At 43.8% G+C, this 26,382-nt stretch overlaps 1 protein-coding gene across 1 annotated transcript in view; it reads left to right on the top strand.

Annotated features, from left to right (window-relative positions):
* Nucleotides 1-26,382, top strand: part of LOC310753699 (putative helicase senataxin) — a gene marked incomplete at its 3' end in the record, with an annotated part of 215,300 nt that overhangs the window by 174,967 nt on the left and 13,951 nt on the right. Inside the window, exons 13-20 of the mRNA XM_083595055.1 lie at nucleotides 11,175-11,322; nucleotides 12,228-12,329; nucleotides 14,350-14,465; nucleotides 15,121-15,192; nucleotides 16,206-16,358; nucleotides 21,473-21,580; nucleotides 22,712-22,899; nucleotides 23,927-24,019. Of these exons, the coding sequence (XP_083451181.1) occupies nucleotides 11,175-11,322; nucleotides 12,228-12,329; nucleotides 14,350-14,465; nucleotides 15,121-15,192; nucleotides 16,206-16,358; nucleotides 21,473-21,580; nucleotides 22,712-22,899; nucleotides 23,927-24,019 (980 nt within the window). The remainder of the gene's footprint in view (nucleotides 1-11,174; nucleotides 11,323-12,227; nucleotides 12,330-14,349; nucleotides 14,466-15,120; nucleotides 15,193-16,205; nucleotides 16,359-21,472; nucleotides 21,581-22,711; nucleotides 22,900-23,926; nucleotides 24,020-26,382) is intronic.

Below are 26,382 nucleotides of genomic sequence, written 5' to 3' on the forward strand. Positions count from 1 at the left end.
TACCCATATCGCCTCCTTCCTTTGCTTTGTCCTGAGCACATTTGGTACACCTGACCATCTTTGTGCCAGACACCAGCAATCTGGAAGACCCATGCACACATCCTGCATGAAAAAGATGGTTATCAGACATAGCATCACTTGTCTTTCCAACTTTTCCACCATCCCCCATGTTAACATCACAACATAGTAAGAACAAGCCATTTATAATGTCGCTTTCGTTCTTCTGGATGGTTGCACGCTGTTTGTTGACATAAACAGAACATCCAGGCTGCATCAGCTGGGCTTCTCAACCTGGAATGAAAAACACATTAGACACCACAACTTTACAGCTTTTCGGTTCCACGATCCCGGTGCTATGTACCTCCAAGAAGTCTCCACCCGACTGGTGGATCAGACCCTTCTGTGGTGTACACGCGGTGAACCAGTTCCATCTTCCACAAAGGTGTTTCTTCGCCTCAGAATCTAGCACAAAAGATTCTTGCATCTCTGTACTGGAACAGCTAGTCACCATATCTGCGCTGCATCTTTGCATCTCTGGCCTTGCTTCATGTCACCTGTCGGAAACGCTGCAAATGTTCCTGACTTTTGAACTCTGTCCAAACTTCTCACAGGAAAAACTTTCCACTGCTTCAAACACAGCAGTGCCATCTTCAGCAATGAAGATTGGGATGACATGGCAGTCAACTCCCCTTGCTACTCCTGCTTTGGAGATTTCTCGCCCTTAACAGGAACAGGAAGCACCCCCCTTGTGCATTCTTCCTTCAAAAGCCTCTCTTCTGTGAAGCTTTCAGTGTCAGGAACACAACCCTCTCTGGGATACTGTATCAGCTTTCCCTGGGGTATTACTTCTGGCAGTCCGCTCAGCAATTGCCTCCCACTGCGTGTGGGCGTCGGAGACAGCAAATCTAGCCCTCCGAACCTCTCTGGCATCCCGTTTAGCAGCCCCCGCCATCTTGAAGTGTCCATCGTGTGACGCAGCTTCTGGCAAGCGATGGGCTGCACCTCACAACGGTTGGGAGGAATGTTTTTGCCAAAAATCTCAGAAACCTCATCAGGAGGGCTTTAAACTGACTAATGTGGGGGAGGGAGACAGTGCTCCTGAAGGTAGGAGTCTATCAATTGATGAAGATGATCATCCAAATGTCATAGACCGAATGGAGCAAACAGCACGCAGACCTAGTGGTGGGAGGAAAAAATCCTTAAATAAGAGACACGGGGGAATGATTAATGGACTTCAATGTCTGTACACTAATGCGCAAAGCATGGGAAAGAAACAAGATGAGCTTGAGCTCTTGGTACAGCAAACTAAATATGACATAATAGGCATCACTGAAACCTGGTGGGATAAGTCCCACAATTGGAATGTAATAATGGAGGGATACAATCTATTTCAGAGAAACAGACCAGACAAGAAAGGAGGAGGAGTGGTGTTATATGTCAGGGATGTGTATACCTGTGAAGAGATCCAAGATTTAGAACCTCAAAGCCAAAGTGAGAGCATTTGGGTCAAAATTAAGGGAGAGAAGAAGAACAGTGACCTCATTGTGGGAGTTTACTATAGATCCCCAAGCCAAACGGAGGACATAGATGATGCCTTCCTGGAACAGATGGCCAAGCATGCAAAAGGAAGGGAGATAGTAGTAATGGGGGACTTCAATTACCCGGATATTTGCTGGATGTCAAACTCAGCCAAGAGCATAAGGTCAAACAGATTCCTCACTGGCCTTGCAGACAACTTCATTGTCCAGAAAGTGGGAGAAGCAACAAGAGGAACAGCCATTTTAGATCTGGTCCTAACCAATGTTGATGACCTGGTTAGTGGGGTAGAAGTGGAAGGATCATTAGGCGCGAGTGATCATGCTCTTCTGAAGTTTACTATACAGCGGAAAGGAGCAGCCAAGCATACTAGGACTCAATTTCTTGACTTTAAGAAAGCCGACTTCATAAAACTTAGGGAAGTGCTGGATGAGATCCCATGGACAGTAATACTAAAAGGAAAGAGAGTTCATGATGGCTGGGAGTTTGTTAAGAGGGAGATAGTAAAAGCACAACTTCAGGCAATACCAATGAGACGGAAACATGGAAGGTGCCTAAAGAAGCCAGGGTGGCTATCTAAAGAACTTTTAACTGAGTTAAGATTAAAAAAGGATGTGTACAAAAAATGGAAAAGGGGGGAAACCACCAAAGAGGAATTCAAACAAATAGCCAGCACATGTAGACACAAAGTCAGAAAAGCTAAAGCACAGAATGAACTCAGGAAGAACAAAGAAACAGTGGGGTCACTCAGAGGAGAAGATGGTGAAATGCAAACAGGGGACACAGAAAGGGCTGAACTCCTCAATGCCTTCTTTGCCTCAGTCTTCTCCGATAAAGAAAACAATGCCCGACCTGAAGAATTTGGAGCAAATGATTCAGCAGAGGAAACACAGCCCAGAATAACTAAGGAGATAGTACAAGAATACTTGGCTAGTTTAGATGTATTCAAGTCTCCAGGGCCAGATGAACTGCATCCAAGAGTATTAAAAGAACTGGCAGATGTGATCTCAGAACCACTGGCAGTCATCTTTGAGAATTCCTGGAGAACAGGCGAAGTCCCGGCAGACTGGAGGAGGGCAAATGTTGTCCCTATTTTCAAAAAGGGGAAAAGAGAGGACCCAAATAATTACCGCCCAGTCAGTCTGACATCAATACCAGGGAAGATTCTGGAGCAGATTCTGGAGCAGATCATTAAGCAAACAGTCTGTGAGCACCTAGAAAGGAATGCTATGATCACCAATAGTCAGCATGGATTTCTGAAAAATAAGTCATGTCAGACTAACCTGATCTCGTTTTTTGACAGAATTCCAAGCCTGGTAGATGAAGGGAACGCAGTGGATGTAGCCTACCTTGATTTCAGCAAGGCATTTGACAAGGTGCCCCATGATATTCTTGTAAAGAAGCTGGTAAAATGCGGTCTTGACTATGCTACCACTCAGTGGATTTGTGGATACAAAATGGGTGACACCTGGCTTGAGAGCAGTACATGTGAAAAGGATCTAGGAGTCTTGGTTGACCACAAACTTGACATGAGCCAACAGTGTGACGCGGCAGCTAAAAAAGCCAATGCAATTCTGGGCTGCATCAATAGGAGTATAGCATCTAGATCAAGGGAAGTAATAGTGCCACTGTATTCTGCTCTGGTCAGACCTCACCTGGAGTACTGTGTCCAGTTCTGGGCACCACAGTTCAAGAAGGACACTGACAAACTGGAACGTGTCCAGAGGAGGGCAACCAAAATGGTCAAAGGCCTGGAAACGATGCCTTATGAGGAACGGCTAAGGGAGCTGGGCATGTTTAGCTTGGAGAAGAGGAGGCTAAGGGGTGATATGATAGCCATGTTCAAATATATAAAAGGATGTCACATAGAGGAGGGAGAAAGGTTGTTTTCTGCTGCTGCAGAGAAGCGGACACGGAGCAATGGATCCAAACTACAAGAAAGAAGATTCCACCTAAACATTAGGAAGAACTTCCTGACAGTAAGAGCTGTTCGACAGTGGAATCTGCTGCCAAGGAGTGTGGTGGAGTCTCCTTCTTTGGAGGTCTTTAAGCAGAGGCTTGACAACCATATGTCAGGAGTGCTCTGATGGTGTTTCCTGCTTGGCAGGGGGTTGGACTCGATGGCCCTTGTGGTCTCTTCCAACTCTATGATTCTATGATTCTAATTCCTGCTGAACATACACACTGTCTGGCATAAGACACAGCCTTTGTCTCAAACTGCCTTTTCAGTTCCGGGAACAAAACAACCCACCCGCCCCCCCCCATTCTTCCCAGGCTTTTTGCCTTGTCTGCTATTATGCAGCTTCATCGGGGGACTTACTCCCCCATAGCTTCACAAGTCTTGCCGCAGCACTCCTCCAGCTTTCACTTTCTGCTGCTACCCATTCTCTGCTCAGGGAATGATTCAGAAGCATTGGGAAATGTCCTCCCTTTGTAGCACATAAATCAGGGCTACATTCTTGGCAAAGGCTTGCAGCACCAAGCAGCTTTTCTCTCTCTGTCGAAAAGCAGCTTTTCCCATTTCCTCTACATAACTTAGGGAGTGGGATTTTTGCCCCTTCTAGAAAGGTCTATTCCACAGCTTAGTTCAAGCTGAAACTACCTTTTTACAGTCCTTATCAGACGGCCACTATAAATCAAGCCTACTTCTGCTTCTGCCAGCTGTAATTAGTGCCTGGCAAGAACTTCAAAGGCCTCTCGCCTTCTTCTGTGCACGGGCACAAAAACAGTCCAGCCTGTCTTTACTTTCACTTTTAGGCATTTGCTATACTCACAGACTGTCTCCTTCTGCCTTCACTCTGCCAGTTCCAGGAGACTCCAACTGGGACAAAAAAAGCCCCCAGTCCTTCCTATGCTGGCACTGGGTCTGTGGCCCCGATCCCTGGGCCCATGACCATGTTAGGATCATCCTACTCGCGTGTAGGACCCTGGCAGAGACACATGCCCGACTGGCATTTTCTCTCCCTCCTGGTCGGTCGTTCGGGAGCTTCAAAAGCTTTCTTCAGACGGAACATCACAGCGACTGATACCAAGAAGCATCAGCACACTTAGGGATCCTGCAGAGTATTTGCAGTTTGCGTAACAGAATTCAGCAGCACAGCATTTTGGCTAATCTACTTTTATTTACATATAATACACTTGGAGCATTCTGACTTAGCTGCTTCCTCTTTCTCATCAGACGGCAAAGAGAAAAAGAACAAAAGACAATAGTCCCACTTCGCGGAACACAGTAACATAAACATCCTGTCTCCGTCACTTCCCACACTGTGGGATGAAAACACACCGTCATGTGATAGACAACAATCCCAAGACTTCAAACATGGAGTAAGAATCCTAACACAGACTACAGCATAATGGCGTCCGTTCTCTCCAGCGCCGAGAGAACAGAAGAAGTGAAAGTACAGTCCAAAGTACATACAATGAAAGAGAGATAAGGCTGTCTTCCGTTCCCACAGTCTTCTCAGACAGGCATGTGATTTACAACAAACTCAAATGCAGCGTCGGTGGAGTGAAATGTTAACACTCTCCCCCATTTCAGATAACCAATGCTGCATAGGCTAACACAGCAGTAAGTGAAGTGAACATACTGTTGTCATACACATAATATACCCCTGTAGTACCCGTTCCACGTTTGGAACTCCCTGCAGCTGGACTGGCCTCGTGCCTGACCATTTTGCACTTCTGGTTACCTTCCTTCCATGGGACTAGAGCCTTAGCTCTGTTCCTGTCTGAAGAAACAGTGTTGAACCTTGCAGCCTTTGAGTGTGGTTTCGCATCCTTTGAGGACAAACCCTGTACCCCTTGCAAGACCTCAGGCTCTGAAACCTGTCCTGAGCTACTAGCCACAGCTATATTTGCAACAGCTGTGTTAGCAAACTCACAAGCATACGTAGTGGGCTTTCCCCCCATAGCTCTTTCAGATCTGCGCATCAGGCACAGGTCTTCTTTATAGGGCTTCTCTTCTTTGAGAGAATAGTGACTCATAGTGAACAGTGGTTCCTCCAATTCTCGATCAGACTGTTCTGATGGTCTGAGCGATGTAATTGCACTCTGGTAATCTGCTGCATCAGTGGAACTTCTACCTGTGCTCCCACTGTCACTGTCATTATCAGATTCCCCATCTGAGCCATCATCAATGGGATAAGTTTGGAAAATAGTTACATTTGTTGGGAGATAACGCCAAGGCCTTGTGCCTTCCCCCAATGCAGTGTCGCCCAGGATTTATCACTTCAGTCTCCCGTCACGCTGATGCGACCCATACCCTCCTGGGACATGAGCACACGACCAGCAGAGTCCAAAATAGACACGTTAGCCTTGAGGTGTAACATCTAATCCTTATTTATTGTAACGAAATCAAACATAACAGTACAAACACTACAAAATAAACATGGTTCCTCTTTCTCTTCCTTGGAGAGAATGCTGAAACAAAACATCACTGTGAGAGAACAGTGGGAGGAAGGGAGCAAACAGTGTATCTCCCTTTCTGCTTATATAGCTGTAACAATCAGCAGCTGAAATGCATTACATACAGACACGTGATCCAACAATCCTATAACTGCAGCATAGGGAGGGGTGAAATCCTAACATCCTCCCCCATTTCAAGTAACCCGTAGCTGCAGTGTTTCAGCCTAACTGCAACCGCTGTATATAAATCTGAAGTTGTTCCCTGTTAACAACTTTTGATAACAGATCGGCTGGAATTTCATTTCCCAGCATGTAGGACACTTGAATAAGTCCTTTCTGAATACACTCCCTTGCACGTTGTAATCTTAATTGTAAGTGTTCTTTGCTTACATCCCTCTGTAGCGAGTAAAGACAAACATGCTCTATTGTCCTGATACATTTAAATAGGACATTTCACATTCACTCTTAGGTCTTTAAACAGCTGTAATAACCATTCACAATCTAGAAGTGCATATGACAGTGCATTCAATTCAACCTTGTAAGAATTTAGGCTTACTGTTGTCTGCTTTTTACATGACCAATCGAAAATACATTGGTTATACATGTAGCACACTCCAGAAGTGCTCTTGCTGTCTGTGATGTCACCTCTGAAACTTGCATCTGCAAAAATCTCAAGACCTCCAGATTTTTGGTTGGTAAATTTTAGTCTGTAGTGCATAGACCTCTTTAGATAGCGTGCTATGCGTTTCAGAGGCTTCCAGTCTTTAATCGTAGGATTGTTAGTGTGTCTGCTCAGCAAATTAGTGCTGACAGCTATATCAGGCCTCGAACACCGGGCAATAAAATTTAGCTTGCCTAGAATACATCTGTACAGAGCAACATCAGAAAATGCTTTGTCAGTGTCATCTAACAGCCTGTCACCGTTGGTGTATCTACAAGGTTTGCGTCAACCAAATTCAGTTTGGTCAATACATTAGCAATTTTCTGTGATTGGTGTACCAAGATATCACCTCCCTGGTTTCTTTCTACCTCCAGAGAAAGATAGTTTGTTACATTGCCAAGATCTTTCATATCAAAATGCTCCTTCAGTTGAGCTAGGGTTATTTTGTACAAAGCCTGATCTTTCCAAAAGAAAAGATCATCAACAAAGCATACACAATACAGTTTGTTTTGATAAACAAACATGGATCTGCTTTGCCTTGATGAAAGTCTAGAGAAAACAACATCTCTGTTAATTAAGTATTCCAACACCGGGCACTTTGTTTCAGACCATACAAGGATTTTTTTAGAACACAAATCAATCCTTTCTTTACCTATATTCCGTCAGGTGAATGCATATAAATCTGTTCACCCAGGTCCCCGTACAGAAATGCAGTGTTGACATCATGATGAGAAACATTTAGTTTCTCCTTTGCAGCAATTTTGAGCATAAGCCTAATGCTCTCATACTTCATGGTGGGAGAGTAGGTCTCGTGACACCTTGACCTAGTACCTGCGAAAATCCTCTTGCAACCAACCTGGCCTTATGTCTCACTACCTTGCCACTCTGGTCTGTCTTGGCCTTAAAGACCCATTTGCTATCAATTAGCTTCATTCCTGGTACCATTGGAACTAGTTCCCATGTTTTGTTTCTCTCTAAGGAATTTAGCTCAGCCTGCATGGCATTTAACCATGGTTCAGCATCCTTCGAGGTTAACTCATTGACCTCTTGGAAGCTTGAAGGCTTTTGAATCTTCCCTGAGTTATTTATAACAGTTGTAGCTGTCTTTTCAAACTCATCAACAAATCTTTTAGGTGGTCTGCCCTTTGTGGCTCTTTCAGATCTGCGAATTATGCACAAGTCTTCAGGACTAATCTCCTCTTTTTTAGGAGAATCGCGGCCAATACTAAACTGTGGCTCCAGACCCCAATCAGTGTCAGACTCTTCGGATGGTCTGAGTGAGGCCTTTGCACTCTTGTAGTCTGCCGTGTCATCATTGTCATCAGCAGCACTACCACCTCTCACTGAACTGGTGTCTGAACCTGTGTCATCATCAGATTTCTCATCATTATTAGTATCAGGATAACATTGGAAAATTCCTACATTTTCTCCCCACTTTGCATTATATTCAACACTCCTAGTGAATCTCACTGTCTTCGTGTCAGACATTAATACTCTGTAAGCACCTTTTTCGTATCCCACAAATATTCCATGCATACCACGTTTGCTCAGCTTGGTGCTCTGAGGTGTGTGAACCCACATGTCAGAACCAAAAATTCTCAACTGTTTAACAAATGGTTTCCTGCCAAACAACTTTTCATCTGATCTGCATGCAGAAAGGGTCCCGTGTTCAATCCCTGGCATATTCAGATAGAGCTAGGAAAGGATTCCCGCTTAAAACCCTGGAGACCTTCTGATGATGATGATGATGATGATGATGATTTGATTTATATACCGTCCTTCCTCACAATATCTCAGGGCTGTTCACAGGATGAAAATGCAAGGTAAATAGTTAAAATAAAAACAAAACAATACGCCCCCTCCCACAAACACATTTAAAAGGCTGTAAAATAGTCTTATAAAACCAAAAAATACAAAAACAAAATACAAATTAACATGTAACACATAACATTTAAGAACAACTAAAAACAACCCTACCCCTCAAATAAGCAACACGCACCCAAGTTAAAATCCCATCCCCACTAACACCATTATTTTTGCAAAAGGGGGTTGGCCCACACCCTCATTGGCCCACACCCTTTGGTGTTGCCCTGCTGGAGGCATCCTTGCTGATGCCAGTCAGTGTACACAATATTTAAGGACGCTTCCTATGTTTCCATATAAACAGTGTTCAATAAATTAATGAATGAATGCTCCTCTATTATATACTGGTTTTAGACTGGTGCTGTTTTTTTATTTTAGATAGGGTTGAAATAATCTAATCTGGACCCCATTAAAGGTAAAAAGGTAAAGGACCCCTGGACAGTTAAGTCCAGTCAAAGGCGACTATGGGGTGTGGCGCTCATCTCGCTTCAGCCTGAGGGAGCCGGTGTTTGTTCACAGACAGCTTTCCGGGTCATGCGGCCAGCATGACTAACCACTTCTGGCGCAACGGGACACCGTGATAAGTGCCAGAGCGCACGGAAACACAATTTACCTTCCTGCTGCAGTGTTATCTACTTATCTACTCACGCTGGTGCACTTTCAAACTGCTGGGTTGGCAGGAGCTTGGACAAAGCAATGGGAGCTCAGAGGCTCAGTGGTTTAGACCACAGCGCAACCCACATCCCTTGGACCCCATTTGTTGGGATGTGAATAGATGCTAGGAAAGGACAATATCTAATAAATATATCCTCTGCTAGCATCTATTCACATCCCAACACTTTCTTCTCTTTTAATTGGGCCTGTTCTTGTCCATTTGGTACTTGCAAGGAACCAATTCTTCCAGGACGCGGCACCTACTCTCTGGAATCCCCTGCCCACTGAAATTAAGCAGGTGCCTTCCTTGTACCATTTTATTTATTTTTATTTTTTTATTAAATAATTTTTATTAACCGACCAATCAAATCAAATCAAATCACATCACATAAATTCCGAATTACAAAGCCGAATTTTAAATTTTTTGTTGGGGGGACCCATATTTCAAGTTCCGAAGGGGATTCCAATCATCTTCTTGCTGCTGCGTTAATATCCACAAATCTGTCCAAATAATGTTCATAATTCTATCCAGTCCTATCTTGCTGTTCTCACATCTCATCTTGTTCGTATATTTTTCTTTTTTTCTTTATGATCTCTTCTGATAATCTCCTTAAGCAGGTAAACACCAGTTATAATCCTGTGTGAATTTTCCGTTCGTCCAATCATCATGTCGAGATGGTTTCCATATATCATCACTTTCATAAATAAAAGCACTCTTTCCATCATCAGTCTCGCAGATCTGTCGCCCTTCCTTGTACCATTTTAGACGTACTCAAAACATTTCCATTTAGGCAAGCCTACCCAGCTGTACAATTTTATTATGTACATTTGTTCTTTTAAAAAAAATGTTGATTTTTATCTCTTTCTTTTATTGCTTTATTATTTTACTATTTTTAAAGTCTGATTTTTTTGCTATTTTGTATGAATATTTTATTTCACTCTATGTATATATTTTTAATTAAGCAGTATATAAAACATGTTAAATAAAAAAACCAGAAAATATGCAGGCATTGTTTTTCTTTGGACAGAAATGCAGTGGTTTGCATTACATACGCTTCAGGTTACATACGCTTCAGGTTACAGACTCCGCTAACCCAGAAATAGTGCTTCAGGTTAAGAACTTTGCTTGAGGATAAGAACAGAAATTGTGCTCCGGCAGCGCAACGGCAGCAGGAGGCCCCATTAGCTAAAGTGGTGCTTCAGATTAAGAAAGGACCTCCGGAACAAATTAAGTACGTAACTAGAGGTAGCACTGTAAAATGCTGGAGAATACTAAGCCTTCTAAATTGTTATGTATTGGGTCACACAAGGACACAAAAGATGCAAGAGGAGGGGGGAAAGTGACAACTCTAAATGGTTAAGGACTCCTTTTTTCATGTCATTTTCCTTTAAAAATAAATTTCAGAGTGCACATCTGGGGTGTATCTATAGGAGGCAGTGATGTTAAAAGAGGATTGGATAAATTCATGGAAGGGCAATCAATGGCTTCTTGCCATGATGGCTAGGCTATGCTCTGTTTCCATTGTCAGAGGCAGTAATCCTTCTGAATACTAGTTTCTTGAAACCACAGGAGGGGAAGGTGCTCGTATGCTCATGTTTTGCTCTCTGGTTTCCCACAGGCATCTGGGTGGCCCCCATGGGAACAGGACGCGGGACTAGATGGGTCATTGGAGTAGTCCAGCAGGCTCTTTTTAGTCCTACTTGGAATAGACCCTTTGAAATTACTGTGCATGAGTAACATAGGCCCCATAATTTTAATGTGTGCACTTTGAATAAAACTTAGTTGGTGTTATGTACTGAGTTGAATAGGATCCAAAATGCAGCAGTCTGATTGGTCCGCAGGAGCCACTCAATCCAGCTCCAGACTTTCCATTACAGTGGGTCTTTTACCCAGCTATTTTTTCAGGGATTGGACTAGATGACCTCTGAAAGACCCAACTTCAATTACCGTATGCACTCCTAGTCTGGGCATGACTATATGGTTGATTTGTTTCAATGGGTATATTCTAGGTATATTTTACAACCCTATGACTTTTTTTTTTCTTTAAATCTCCAGAGATCTGGGAAAGAGAATCCTGTAGAAAGCAAGATCAAGAGGAACCGTGTGCTGGTCTGTGCTCCGTCCAATGCTGCTCTAGATCACCTCATGAAAATAATGATTGTTGAGTTCAAGGAAAAATGTCAGGACAAGGAAAAGCCTTTGGGTATGATGAGTTCTTGGCCAGTTCTCATCTGTGGAATTCATAGCTGGCTTGGTCATAACTGAAGAATAAGACATTATTCCGCGTTTAAGTCACTTAGACCCTCCCCCACCTGCCAGTATAGGTAGTGGGTGCTTTGCTTTTCCTAAGGCATTTGTCCTTGCAGAGAATCCATCTGAAATCCTTTGGGACAGGGTTGGATCTTGGTGGTGGACCATGTGTTTGGAATGCTGAAGGCCCCCAATCTAATCTCCCTGATGCCCTCTGTTTATCCCGTAGACTCCAAGCAAAGCCTTTCTTGTACATCCTTACACTTTTTAAAGGTTCTTTGGGATCCTTTTAGTGCTGCACTTACCTACTAAAAGCTTTGCTGCACTTATTTTTACTGGTTTTAGTGTTGTATTTTTATTTTGTTGTTTTGTCTTGTTTTCTGTAAGCTGCCCTAAGGGTGTCTGCAGCAAAAGAACCTTGACGAGGAACGAGTTTCATAGTTAACTGTGCACTGTGTGAATAAGTAATTTTTAAAATCTGTCCTAAGACTTCCAGCATTTAGCATTTTAAGATACCCACGAGTTCCAGTGTTATGAGACAGAGGGAGAAACTTTTCTGTAGCCACTCTCTCCATGCCTTGCATAATTCTATAAACATCTGGCTTGTTGCCTCTTGCCTTTTCTCTAAACCAAAAAGTCCCAAATGTTACAACCTTTCCTTGTAGGGGAGTTGCTGTATCCCCTTGGTCATTTTGGTTGCCATTTTTTGAACTTATTCTAACTCTTATTGAGGATGTGCAAGATGCAGATTTCAGGATTTGCTAAGCAGATCAAAAGTATTTATTTGCCAAATGTCTTTCTAGTTTAAAAAAGCTAGCTGTACTTCAGCAGGGCTCTAAGTGTCTGTTTCACACCCAGGAAACTGTGGTGACATCAACCTGGTGAGGCTGGGGGAAGAAAAATTGATCAGCAAGGACGTACAGAAATTCAGTCTGGATGCCCAGGCCAATCGCAGAATGAGTGAGTAGTTTGTAAAGGGTTCCTCCCCCACACCATTTGCTGTCTCCTAATTAGTCTGCTTAACAGTGGGGTTCAAAAGTTGGTTCTTCATAGCCCCCAGTCTCTGTTCTATCTGGGACAGACCTTTCCCAGATTGTGACCAGGGATGAAATCCCGTAACACCATCCTATCCCTCCCATCCTATCCTGGTCTGCAGCCAAATATGTTTATTTTATCAAATATATACTCTGGCTTTTACTCTGGCTTTATCTAAGCATAATTCAACAATAAAGCATCACACACAAAACAAAAAATATAACTGAAATCACTTCAGCTATAAAGTCTTCTTAAAAGTCATTCCCAGCAGTTTTAAATCAGTTTCGTAATTGGGGTATAACAGGAACCTCTGGGTTGTAATGTTAGTAGACCCATTGAAATCAATGGAGCTGACTGGCACTGGATATTGTTATAAAGATTGGGTGTCACCCCCCACTCTGCTAAGCAGTAGCAAAATTCTAGGCGGTGTTCCAGGTGCTCACCCAGGATCTGTGTTCCTTTGAGAATCAAGGTGCGGCAGAGGCTTGTGTAGCTTTAAGAAATATGATTTATTCACATATTTACACCTGAGTTTAGATAAAGGGAGTCCAGATCTTACAGCATGGTCATCTCAAGAAGGGCTTGTTCCCTGTTCTCCCAGCCTGCCTGCTCAAGATGGAACTTTCTCTCTCCGCCTCCCTTTCTTCTTCCCAGCACACCTTGCTAAAGGCACTCTTTTCATGTTACCTCAAATACAGTCACCCAGGGAAGCCTTCTAAATCCCTGGTTACTGTTCACACCTCAGGACAGTGGGGAAGGACAGCTCTCTTGCATTGCCAATGGCCCTTAATGGCCCTGTATTGTTCATCATGCGAAAGGCGGGGCTGGATGAATTCCTAGCCGGAATTAAGATTGCCGGAAGAAATATCAACAACCTCAGATATGCAGATGACACAACCTTGATGGCAGAAAGTGAGGAGGAATTAAAGAACCTTTTAATGAGGGTGAAAGAGGAGAGTGCAAAATATGGTCTGAAGCTCAACATCAAAAAAAAGAAGATCATGGCCACTGGTCCCATTACCTCCTGGCAGGTAGAAGGGGAAGAAATGGAGGCAGTGAGAGATTTTACTTTCTTGGGCTCCATGATCACTGCAGATGGTGACAGCAGTCACGAAATTAAAAGATGCCTGCTTCTTGGGAGAAAAGCAATGACAAACCTAGACAGCATCTCAAAAGGAAGAGACAGCACCTTGCCAACAAAGGTCCGTATAGTTAAAGCTCTGGTTTTCCCAGTAGTGATGTATGGAAGTGAGAGCTGGACCATAAAGAAGGCTGATCGCCGAAGAATTGATGCTTTTGAGTTATGGTGCTGGAGGAGACTCTTGAGAGTCCCATGGACTGCAAGAAGATCAAACCTATCCATTCTTAAGGAAATCAGCCCTGAGTGCTCACTGGAAGGACAGATCCTGAAGTTGAGACTCCAATACTTTGGCCACCGCATGAGAAGAGAAGACTCCCTGGAAAAGACCCTGATGTTGGGAAAGATGGAGGGCACAAGGAGAAGGGGATGACAGAGGACGAGATGGCTGGACAGTGCTCTTGAAGCTACGAACATGAGTTTGACCAAACTGCGGGAGGCAGTGGAAGACAGGAGTGCCTGGCGTGCTCTGGTCCATGGGGTCACGAAGAGTCGGACACGACTAAATGACTAAACAACAACAATTGTTTCTTAATGGCCATAGCTTGGCTAGGTCGTTTTGCATAGGCTAGCCCAGGAATTCCTCTGCAGCTTGTATATTCCCTTCATATCCCAAATAATCAAAACCTTACCATTTATTAATTTCTAGGGATCCCCCCACCATATAACAATATAACAGTATAAACCCACAGTTTAATGAATGTCAGAAGCATTGAATTTCAGTGTGAGAATGGTAAGCAACCAAAGTTCCATTTTGAAAGTGGGATATAAATTTCTAAATTAAAAGCATTTGGTTGGATTCCTTAGGCCGAGCAGCCCTTGGGAAAGATCAAGACATCCACAAGCGGAAGAAAGAGATAGATCAACGACTGGATGCTCTTTCTTGCCAGTGTGCTATAGACGAAAGCCAAAGCAAAGAGAAGGTACTTGTTAGTTGCCATGTGTAATTTGACCAGGATTATTATATCCTACTCAGTCTGTCCGGTAGGCTGTGGTCTGAAACTGTAGTTCAGACATGCTCTTCAGTTAAAAGTGTGAAGGCTTGGAGGCACAGCGGATGGGCCGAAACCTGATGTGGGGTAGTGGGGAGACACATGTTTTACTTGCTCAGATGCTCAGTCTTCAGTTAAAGTGGGGATCAAGTAGCAGGGAGGCTGTTCAGAACTTTTTTTCCCCTTTCCGTAAGCAGCCCTATATTGAGTCAGAAAATAGATCCATCTAGCTCAGGCTTCCTCAAGCTCGGCCCTCCAGATGTTTTGAGACTACAATTCCCATCATCCCTGACCACTGGTTCTGCTAGCTAGGGATCATGGGAGTTGTAGGCCAAAAACATCGGGAGTGCTGAGGTTCAGGAAGCCTGATCTAGCTCATTATTGTCAACATTGACAGGCAGCAACTCTCCAGGGTTTCAGACAGGGTTACCTGGCAGCCCTACCTAGAGATACCATTGGGGATTGAATCTGGGACCTTTTGCATCCAAAGTAGATGCTCTACCACTGAGCTATGCCCTTCCCCATGATTGGTTGAGTATTCATGTCAAAAACGAGTAAATTCCCACCCACCTCATCTTTCTTTCAGAAACAACAGTTAGAGCAGGAAACTCGCAGGCTTGCAGAAGAGAGCAAGAGGCTCACTGTTCAACTGAAGGAGGTATGAGTTTCATCACTAAGATGCTCTTAAAAACAACCTTGGTGAACTGCTTCATCTCATCATGCAAAAAAGTGCTTGTGTCTTGGATTAGCTCCAGCTAGGAAATCAGAATATCTCTCCTGTTAGTACAGATCACTGATTGTGCTGCTACTCTGTTGCACATCAGCCACGTGCCATTATCTCAGCCAAATCATAGACTAGGGTTGCCATAGGTCTGGGAAATCCTGGACATGTCATCTTTTGTTGGGCCAACATGCCCACCCCGGGGGATTTTTACATTTTAAAGGAAATGTCTGGGTTGGGGGGGGCTGGTTTGCTTGTTTGTTTGTGTTTGGCTTGGGCATGGGAGGCTTGGGCGCTGGTGGCTTTCTCCCACTTCCTCTTTCAGCTCTATGGACTGTATACAGTTAATTTTTACCCATTTAGATTAATGAGCGCAATGGGCTCGTCATGTTCATTCACTGGATTGGATACAACCCTATGTGCTTTCCAAAGGTGGGTTAGGGTAACTTTCCTCACCACCTCATGCCATAGAAGGTGAGGCTGTGGCTTGGTGGGCACCGAGAGAAATTCTAAGGGGCACTGTTGCCTTCCTGAGCACCACATGGGTGAACACATACACCTTCATATGGACTCTAAGCAGGTATTTGGCTGTGTTTATCCTGAGTCATGGGAGCATTGGGAAGCTGCTTTATACTGAGTCAGGCCATTGATCTAACTTGGTCAGTATTGTTTGCCCTATCTGGAGATATTGGCGATTGAAGCTGACACCTCCTGCATGCAAAATGGGTACCCCTTCACAGAACTATGGCCTGTCATTTTAGCATCCAATCCAGTTCTTCTTCTAAAAGCAGCTGACTTCATCTTCAACCACACACTGAGCATGGACTTGTTTTGCCTGCCTGACCATGGCTGCTGTTGCAAAAACAAAACAGGCAGCTGAAAGAAAACTGGTCTCTGTCTAAAAATTAGGTGCTCTTAATAAGGAAGTTCCTGGCTCTTGTGTTTCCCAGGTTTGTGGGCGATCGCAAAGCGACATGAAAACGAACATCATCCTGGAGTCTCACATCATCTGCTGCACACTGAGCACCAGTGGGAGCAGCCTGCTGGGTGCAGTATTCCAGCGGCTGGACTGTGATCCTCTGAGTTGCGTCATCGTGGACATGGTTAGTGGGGGATATAGGCACTACAGTAGCAAGGGCATATTTGGGGCAGGAGGATGGAGGGTGTTTTTAGTACCTTTTACAGATTGCAGAAACAGCCCTGTTCACTTTGGCTGCCTTGTTTTGTATTTATACAAATGTTTCCCCACCACCAGCACCCTCTTCTGACATTAAAAGCCCTCAAGGCAGCTTTTTTTGTTTGATGTGTTTTGACTGTTTTTAGTGGTGTTGCCTGCTTTTTTCCTCTTTTTTATTTCAAGGCGTGCATAGGTGGTTTGCCAAAGGGGGGTGGGTGGGCAGACGGGGGAGTCAGATCATTGCCAGTTTTTCTTTTGTGAAATAAGTATTTTCTTGTGTCCTTAACTGTTACTTACCGTATTTTTCGCTCCATAGGGCGCACCGGACCATAGGGTGCACCTAGTTTTTTTTTTTGGGGGGGGGAATAAAGAAAAAAAATTATCCCCCCCCAGCTCCAAAGAGCAAAGAAGCCAAGACAGCGAGTGGGATTCTTCCGGGTTGGCGCCATTGTTTAATGGCGGATTCCCTCCGAGCTCCGGAGGGAATCGGCTCCGTAGCGTCTGGGTCTGGCCGCTGCGGCGAAGCGGAGACCCTTAAAATCACAGGCGCGGATGCCTGTGAACACAGAGACTCGGCGGGCACCATTTGCGCCCCCCCAATCCGCGACGGAGCCTTTTTAAAGGCTTCGGAACGGAGGCAGGGTGGGGCGTGGGGCTGAGAGTACTCCCTCGCCTACGGAGTGAAGCCGCAAGCCATTGATAGAGAGCGCCAACTTCTTCCAAGACCGATTGGACTCTAAAATATAAACCCGTGAGTAATACGGAGATTGGAATCTTAAAAATTTTTAATTTTGGATTTGGAACGAGCGGGAAGGGGCTAAAAAGGAAGTCCACCCCCCCCCCTCTTTGTAAACAATTTAAAGCAAAGGACTGGGCAGCTAAGGTCGAGAGAATTTGTTTCTTGTTTCTTTTTAATGAAAGATCCTGACTTCACGGTTTTGACACTATAAGAAGATTTACTGGAGGATAAAAAGAATTTTGGGAGCTGAAATTTCACCCCCCCCCCCGAGACCCGGGAACGTCCTATGAGAAAGCCTGTTGTATTGAGGATTTTGACAGCTGTCAAGTGAGCTGTCAGCTGGAAAAAGAGAACATTGTTTCTGCTGTTTTTGCTGGTTTATTTGGTACAACTTGTTGAAAATAAGGAGGGCTGATACAAAATAACTGGACTTTTGGTTTTGAGCCGAAAGGATCATTAAGGAACTAAAATCCCCCTAGAGGGGTAATAGGGACACTACACCACAAAAATGGCTGGAGTATGTAAAATCCAAGTAGAATTGGACAGAGCACTCGTTCTCTTGGGAAACTTGCAAGATGAATACAATGCTTTGTCTACAGAGGTATCATTACTACACTGGACAGTAAACAACAGTTTTGAGCCTGATAAGGACTTGAAACAGGAAGCCTATTCAACTGAACAAATAAATGAAACTGAAAGTGTAGATATGATGGAGCAATATGTTGTTTTTGAAGAAAATGAAGGAGGAGCAGGAGATTTGCAGGAGTCAAAGGAGAGTTACAATATGAGGCCTGACATGATGATAAAAAAGGACAATAAAAATTGGCTGTGGAAAGCCTGGTCTGAATGGGACTTTGGAAAATGGAGAGATCCCCTTTGGAGGAGATCTGAAGACCTGAGGATTACAAATTTGTTGAAGGTGAAAGCTGGAGCTTTGGGGACATATGGATCTGAAAGAAATTTGAAACAAGAGTTGGAGTACCCCATAGGCTTTGTTTTTAAGTATGGAGGACTGGCTGGAAGCAACATGGAGTCTGTTGGGCCGGAGCCCCTCCGAGACTTGGGGCTTAACATCAAGGACTATCAAAGAGACCGGCAGAAAGGAACTGAGAGAGATATAAGGGCCTCGGACGTGAGATCTCCAGGCTAAATAAATAACATAAAGACTGATGGATATTGGTTGGGGACTGGAACCGGGAGAAGGGTGGGTGGAGGTTGGGAATCCAAAGGGTACATAAGGATAATTTGCTTTTTATATTTTGTTAGTGGTAAGGAAATTGGGTAAATCGTGGAAGGGAAATTTTGGTCGACTTTAGGAAAAAGGCTTAAGAATAATTAATGAGGTATAAGTATTGATGTGTGATTTTAATAAGGTAAAATTGGTTTTTTCTTTTTAAATTAATTGAAAATAAGGCTGTTAGAAATAAATTGAGGAAATGGAAAAAAGAAGTAAAGTAAAACAATAGTATGTTAGAACAAATGTTTAAGTTAAGGTAAAGAAATAAGTTAAGGACTTGCTGAATTGACAATTTAAATTGGAATACAAGAAGGGGAGGTGTGAGGAGGTCTGAGAAATAAGGTTAAGAATAATAAGTATCAGAAATTTTATGTGGTTTTTTCTATTTTTTTTCTTTTTCTTTGTTTAGTTTTGAATATTATGTATTTTTGTGTTTTGTTTTGTTTTTCTGTTTTGTTTTGTGTATTTCTTGTTTTTGTTTGTTGTGTGTTTCTTGAAAATGCCAATAAATATTTAATAAAAAAATAATAATAAAAAAAGACAGCGAGTGGGATCCATCCCACTGGCTGTCTTGGCTTCCTCTTTAGCCACGTGCAACCTCTCCAGCCGGGAGAGGCTGTGCGCGGCTTCATTTTTAGCCGTGGGGCTGGGGCGGGGGAAGCCCCCAAAACAGGTCCAGGAGCGGCGGCAAGATTGCGCGCAACCGCGCCGCCACTCCTGGAGCTTGCGGGGCTGGGGGCAGGGGAAGCTCGAGCTTTTCCTGAGCCCAGCCCCCAGAACAGACAGCTATCCGCAAGCCTTCCGAGCGCAGCGGGAGTTCCCGCCGGGCTCCGAAGGCTTGCGGATAGCTGCTTGAAGCCGGCGGAGCGCAGCGGAAGTTGGCACTGCGCTCCCTGGGTTTCAGGCTGCAGGCTGCTATCCGGCTTCAGGCAGCTATCCGCAAGCCTTCGGAGCCCGGCGGGAACACCCGCTGCGCTCCGAAGGCTTGCGGATAGCTGCCTGAAGCCTGGAGAGCGAGAGGGGTCGGTGCGCACCAACCCCTCTCGCTCTCCAGGCTTCAGCGAAAGCCTGCATTCGCTCCATAGGATGCACACACATTTCCCCTTCATTTTTGGAGGGGAAAAAGTGCGTCCTATAGAGCGAAAAATACAGTAGATTTCCAAATATGCCCTTGAGCCCAAAAAGGTTGGGGACTCCTTAGGAACATAGGAATGTGCCTTATACTAAATCAGACCATTGGTCCATCTTGCTCAGTATTGTCCACACTGACTTACAGCAGCTCTCCAAGGTTTTAGGCAGGAATCTCTCCCAGCCCTACCTGGAGATGCCAAGGACTGAACCTGGGACCTTCTGCACACAAGACAGCTGCCTTCTGGAGGACATCATGTCAGCTACCCATGAGTAGCCTTAGGCAAGCCCCTCTCTGCAAGAACCTTTTACATAATTACAGAAAGCTCTTTGAATGCTTATGGAAAATCGCTACATAAGTACTAAATAACATTTATGTCAGCGAAGCAGCTCCAGTCAAGCTCTAAGCCTGGGAGGCCATGAACCACTTGATCCAACCAGATGATCACCTGCTAATTCACCTGACCAGCCTAACCCTAATAAGCATGTCACAGTGGGGAAAGCATCTCACCTAAATCCCTAATTGGCACTTGTTCTGTAGTGGTTGGTCCCGTGGGCCTGGTGTGTGCATGAAGACAAAAAGAGAGAAAGAGGAGGCAAGCTGCTGTGCTTACTGATTAAATGTATTTTTACTGTTGCTGCTCTATACGTTTCGGAGTACATAACTCCCGTCAGGAGCTTTAAATGCTTACAAATTCCTTAGACCCAGAAACACTCTCTTCTGTAAACTTGAGCTCAGAAAACAGCTCTGAATAATCTGCGAAGCAACCTTTTTTTCTTTCTGCACCTCTACAATGAATCAGGTTTACAGTTTGCTGTTGGGGTTTTTTTGTTTTTGTTTTTTTAAAACTTTAATCAGTAAGGCAGGAGCTTGCCTCCTCTTTCTCTGACCCTGGGCCTAATCACTACATTGAAAGCCTTCCTTTTGCTGTTCATCCAGCCCAAGCATGTTGGTGCTGAGCAGCATGCCCCTCATTGAAAATTCTTCCAGAGGAGTCATACCCAAAGATACCTGGGGCAGGAAGGGGTGAGCATGGAATTTTATAGAAGTATATTAACAGCTTTATAGAATTATATGAACAGCTGTAGGCTGCCAAGACACGCTTCTCACCTGACAGCCTGATGCCTAAATTAAGTGTCCGCATTATAAATGTAGGCCATCAGTTGAAAGCACTCGGTCTTCAACCATGCAGGTTCCCAGTTGTACCATTTAGCAAAAGTTGACACCATCCCTAGCCCTGGTCATGAGTGCTTTGCACATTTTGAGGGTGGAAATTTTGACTTCAATGCCTAGGTAACTTAAATCTCAAGTTGAAGAAGCTGCTGCCACCCTTTAAAAACAGAAACAGAAACAGAAAACCCCCCACACACTTCAGAATTCAGTTGCTGTAGTCCAGGGGTGGCCAACTCCCAAGAGACTGCGATCTACTCACAGAGTTAAAAACTGGCAGTGATCTACCCCATTTTGGGGGGGTTCAGCCAGTGTTCTACTAGTCTTGTTTGCACGCTAACATTAAGATGTGTGGTTTAGCATTATGTGATACAGCTTCAGTTGATGGAACTTGTCGTTCCAACATTTTTGGAAGGCACCAGCTGGGGTGGGAAAGCTGAACTATATCAAACTATACAGGGAAAGCAAATTGTATTGAAGTTGGAGGCAACCAAATAAATGTTGGAGAGCTAGGAATTTATTTTTTTTAAGCAAGATCCTTGAGTAGCTCCCTGCTATGGATTGGATCGAAAGATCCTGGCCTCTTCCCTTCCACCCCAGACTCCTGAAAACTGGATCCAGAGGGTCAGGGGAGGCTATTATGTCAGAATGGATGAGTTGCAGATGTGGTATAGCAGGATTTGATACAAGGCGACTTGTGCGGCGAGATCTTAAGATCTCTCTCGATCTCTCTCATTTAAACTGGTCCCTTTGTCTTTTTAAAAGGCCATGCAGGCTTGTGAGGTTGAAACTATCATCCCACTCATTCATGGCTGCAAAAAGCTGGTCCTGGTTGGAGACCCAAAGCAGCTCCCTCCTACAGTTAAATCTATGGTGAGTATGTCAACAATTAAGGTGTTTTGACTATCCCAGAAAAAAGTTGTAGAGCTGAAAACTGGCAGGCTGTTTATAAGCATCTAATGACCCTGCTTTTGGCATAAATAAAGTAAAACATCTATCAGGTCCTTAATGGTGTATGAGCTGCCTACAGTGAAAATGATTCAGTTAGTTTATCTGATCAAATTATTTACACAATTCTGTGAGTTTCTGTGAAATCAGCCTGTGTGATTACCATGTTAGTAGACAACATCCCTTTTGGTTAAAAAGAAGTGTATATACCAAGTACTGTTTTTCTGGGAGACACTCCAATGGCTGGTAGGGCAGAGGCAAGAGTAGATAGGGCCATTGCTTTAAGAATGTATTTTTTTATATGTATATCAAGGGATATTCCCATAGCAGTAGTCTTTGAGAGACTTTTATTTTTCTCAAGCACCACCATTTCTCTTAGTTCTGATATGCTGCAAAGAGCATAAGGAGAGGGGAGAAGTTCCTGCACCCTCTTACGCTGCCATCTTTCCCACTTTCAAATAAATAAAAGATTGGGTTATTTTGTGGGACTGTTTCCCAAGCCTCTTGGGTAGCCCAGAATAGTTCACTCATTCCTAATCTCTAGTTCAAATACAGGTGAAACTCGGAAAATTAGAATATCGTGGAAAAGTTCATTTATTTCAGTAATTCAACTTAAAAGGTGAAACTAATATATGAGATAGACTCATGACATGCAAAGCGAGATATGTCAAGCCTTTATTTGTTATAATTGTGATGATCATGGCGTACAGCTGACGAAAACCCCAAATTAACAATCTCAGAAAATTAGAATATTAAATGAAATCAGCAAAACAAGGATTGCAAATAGAGCAATATTGGACCTCTGAGACATGAGACCGAGCAATGCAGAAGAGCTGAAGGCTGCTATTGAAGCATCCTGGTCTTCCATAACACCTCAGCAGTGCCACAGGCTGATAGCATCCATTCCACGCTGCATTGATGCAAAAGGGGCCCAGACCAAGTACTGAGTACATATGCATGCTTCTACTTCTCATCTCTTGTTCTTTAATTGTTGCTGCCTGTGCTTAACCCATTCCCTGAAAGTTTTACTCCTCCTCCCCTCCCTTGCTTTGGCAGAAAGCTGAGGATTACGGCTACAGGCAGTCTCTGATGGGCCGACTCTGCAGACACCTGAATGGGCAAATCCAAGAAAAACACAGTGACAGGCTTCCAGTCCTGTGCTTGAGGACTCAGTACAGGATGCACCCAGAGATCTGCCTCTTCCCTTCCAATTACATCTACGACCATGCCCTGAAAACTGACCGGTGTGTAGACATCTTACTAATTTTTTTACCTTGCCTCAAGGCAACAGGCATTTCATGAAAAGGTGACCTAAGTGTGGACATCGGTTCCATATTACCCTGGAATTTTGGCTGGTGGTCAGGGATGGTGGGTGTTGTATTCCAGCAACACCTGGAGGGTCCTGCTCATCATATCTGGTGTGTTTGTGTGAATGAATGTACTTGCTCTGACACTACTGGTGAGTACTTAGTTGAATGAAAATTCTGTGCATGATCATAGGCCTCAAACCTGACTCTTTCCAGCAACCTAATTTGATACTTTAATTTTTTTCTTCCATTCTAACCACTTTCTTGTTCTTTCTTTTTTAATATACTGTATATTAAAAATGATGGTGTTAAATTCCATCCATGTACAATTTTTAGTGAACGTTCCCTAATAGTTGCTGACAGAAATTTATATGGTGCTTTTGTCCATAAATTGTTCTGTTTAACCTCTTCAGTGTTTCTATCCCAATTTAATTCCCACCAGCTTTTTAGATTTTGTTGGGGACAAAATTGGTTCTCAATAAGTGTTTTGTATAAAAGGGAAATGCTATCTCTTATTACTATATTTTCATATTCTGTTAGTTTCCTTGTAGCTTCATTTTTAATCTGTGTATTTGTAAGAAATGATCTCGGCTGATATCCTAACAGCCATGAAATTTGATTATTTTCTAAACGTACTTGCATTTCTGCTATTGTAAGAGGTTGTATAAGCCTCTGGATTTTTCTGTATAAGCCTCTGGATTTTTTGCCCTTCCACTGCTATTCACTGAATATGTTTGTCATGCTGTTTGAATATTCCCCTTCATGTAGAAAACGATGACATCAGGGAGAACAGTTTCTGTCATCCCCCACACCACCTCCCTGACATGCTAGTTTTCTCTATGTGGGGAACATCATGTGAATGATTATGTGACGGATAGTGTTTCCTCCTGCAGTGAAGAATTGAGCAAATAGACCTCAGCACACTGCTTTTTAAAGGCTATTATGATTTCTCATTGCATTATAGATGGACAGAAGAGAGCCGATTCTCTTTGGAATGGCCCTTCCTACCGTACCTCCTCTTTGATGTTTTGGGTGGCCAGGAAGAACAGGAGAGCAAGTAAGTTTTTCATTTATTTGCTTTGTGAATTTGTAGTCACACTTTTCAAAGTGGCTAGCAGGAGTAACCCCTTCATGGATCACTGCCTTGCCGTGGCGAAGGGGCTTGAAGAACTCAAAGAAGCTATGAACTATGCCGAGCAGGGCACCCAAGATGAACAGGTCATAGTGGAGAGTTTTGACCAAACGTGATCCACCTGGAGGAGGAACCGGCAAGCCACTCCAGTATCCCTGCCAAGAAAACTCCATGGACAAAGACAACAGGCATATAAAAGTTATGACGCTGGAAGATGAGCCCCTCAGGTCGGAAGGCGTCCAACATGCTACTGGGGAAGAGCGGAGGACAAGTACAAGTAGATCCAGAGCTGATGAAGCGGCTGGGCTAAAGCCAAAAGGACGTTCAGTTGCGGATATGCCTGGAAGCGAAAGGAAAGTCCAATGCTGTAAGAAAAATATTGCATAGGAACCTGGAATGTAAGATGAATACACAGTGGAAGTGAGGAACAGGTTTAAGGATTTAGATTTGCTAGACAGAGTGCCTGAAGAACTATGGATGGAGGCTCGCAACATTACACAGGAGGCAGCAACGAAAACCATCCCAATGAAAAGGAAATGCAAGAAAGCAAAGTGGCTGTCCAATGAGGCCTTACAAATAGCGGGGGAGAGAAGGCAAGCAAAATGCGAGGGAGATAGAGAAAGATACAGGAAATTGAATGCAGATTTCCAAAAAATAGCAAGGAGAGACAAGAAGGCCTACTTAAACGAGCAATGCAAAGAAATAGAGCAAAACAACAGAATGGGAAGAACCAGAGATCTGTTCAAGAAAATTGGAGATATGAAAGGAACATTTCGTTCAAAGATTGCCATAATAAAGGACAAAAGTGGTAAGGACCTAACAGAAGCAGAAGACATCAAGAAGAGGTGGCAAGAATACACAGAGGAATTATACCAGAAAGATATGGATGTATCGTACACCCCAGGTAGTGGGGTTGCTGAGCTTGAGCCAGACATCCTGGAGAGTGAAGTCAAATGGGCCTTAGAAAGCACTGCAAATAACAAGGCCAGTGGAAGTGATGGTATTCCAGCTGAACTATTTAAAATTTTAAAAGATGATGCTGTTAAGGTGCTACACTCAATATGCCAGCAAGTTTGGAAAACTCAGCAGTGGCCAGAGGATTGGAGAAGATCAGTCTACATCCCAATCCCAAAGAAGGGCAGTGCCAAAGAATGCTCCAACTACTGCACAAGTGCACTCATTTCACACGCTAGCAAGGTTATGCTTAAAATTCTACAAGGAAGGCTCAAGCAGTATGTGGACCGAGAACTCCCAGAAGTGCAAGCTGGATTTAGAAGAGGCAGAGGAACCAGAGACCAAATTGCAAACATGCGCTGGATTATGGAGAAAGCTAGAGAGTTCCAGAAAGACATCTACTTCTGCTTCATTGACTATGCAAAAGCCTTTGACTGTGTCGACCACAGCAAACTATGGCAAGTTCTTAAAGAAATGGGAGTGCCTGATCACCTCATCTGTCTCCTGAGAAATCTCTATGTGGGACAAGAAGCTACAGTTAGAACAACTGATTGGTTCAAAATTGGGAAAGGAGTACGACAAGGCTGTATATTGTCTCCCTGGTTATTTAACTTATATGCAGAATTCATCATGCGAAAGGCTGGGCTGGATGAATCCCTAGCCGGAATTAAGATTGCTGGAAGAAATATCAACAACCTCAGATATGCAGATGACACAACCTTGATGGCAGAAAGTGAGGAGGAATTAAAGAACCTTTTATTGAGGGTGAAAGAGGAGAGCGCAAAATATGGTCTGAAGCTCAACATCAAAAAAACGAAGATCATGGCCACTGGTCCCATCACCTCCTGGCAAATAGAAGGGGAAGAAATGGAGGCAGTGAGAGATTTTACTTTCTTGGGCTCCATGATCACTGCAGATGGTGACAGCAGCCACGAAATTAAGAGACGCCTGCTTCTTGGGAGGAAAGCAATGACCAACCTAGACAGCATCTTAAAAAGTAGAGACATTACCTTGCCAACAAAGGTCCGTATAGTTAAAGCTATGGTTTTCCCAGTAGTGATGTATGGAAGTGAGAGCTGGACCATAAAGAAGGCTGATCGCCGAAGAATTGATGCTTTTGAGTTATGGTGCTGGAGGAGACTCTTGAGAGTCCCATGGACTGCAAGAAGATCAAACCTCTCCATTCTGAAGGAAATCAGCCCTGAGTGCTCACTGGAAGGACAGATCGTGAAGCTGAGGCTCCAATACTTTGGCCACCTCATGAGAAGAGAAGACTCCCTGGAAAAGACCCTGATGTTGGGAAAGATGGAGGGCACAAGGAGAAGGGGACGACA

The sequence above is a fragment of the Podarcis filfolensis genome (genome assembly GCF_964270895.1).
Source record: "Podarcis filfolensis genome assembly, chromosome: W".
Classification (NCBI taxonomy): Eukaryota; Metazoa; Chordata; class Lepidosauria; order Squamata; family Lacertidae; genus Podarcis; species Podarcis filfolensis.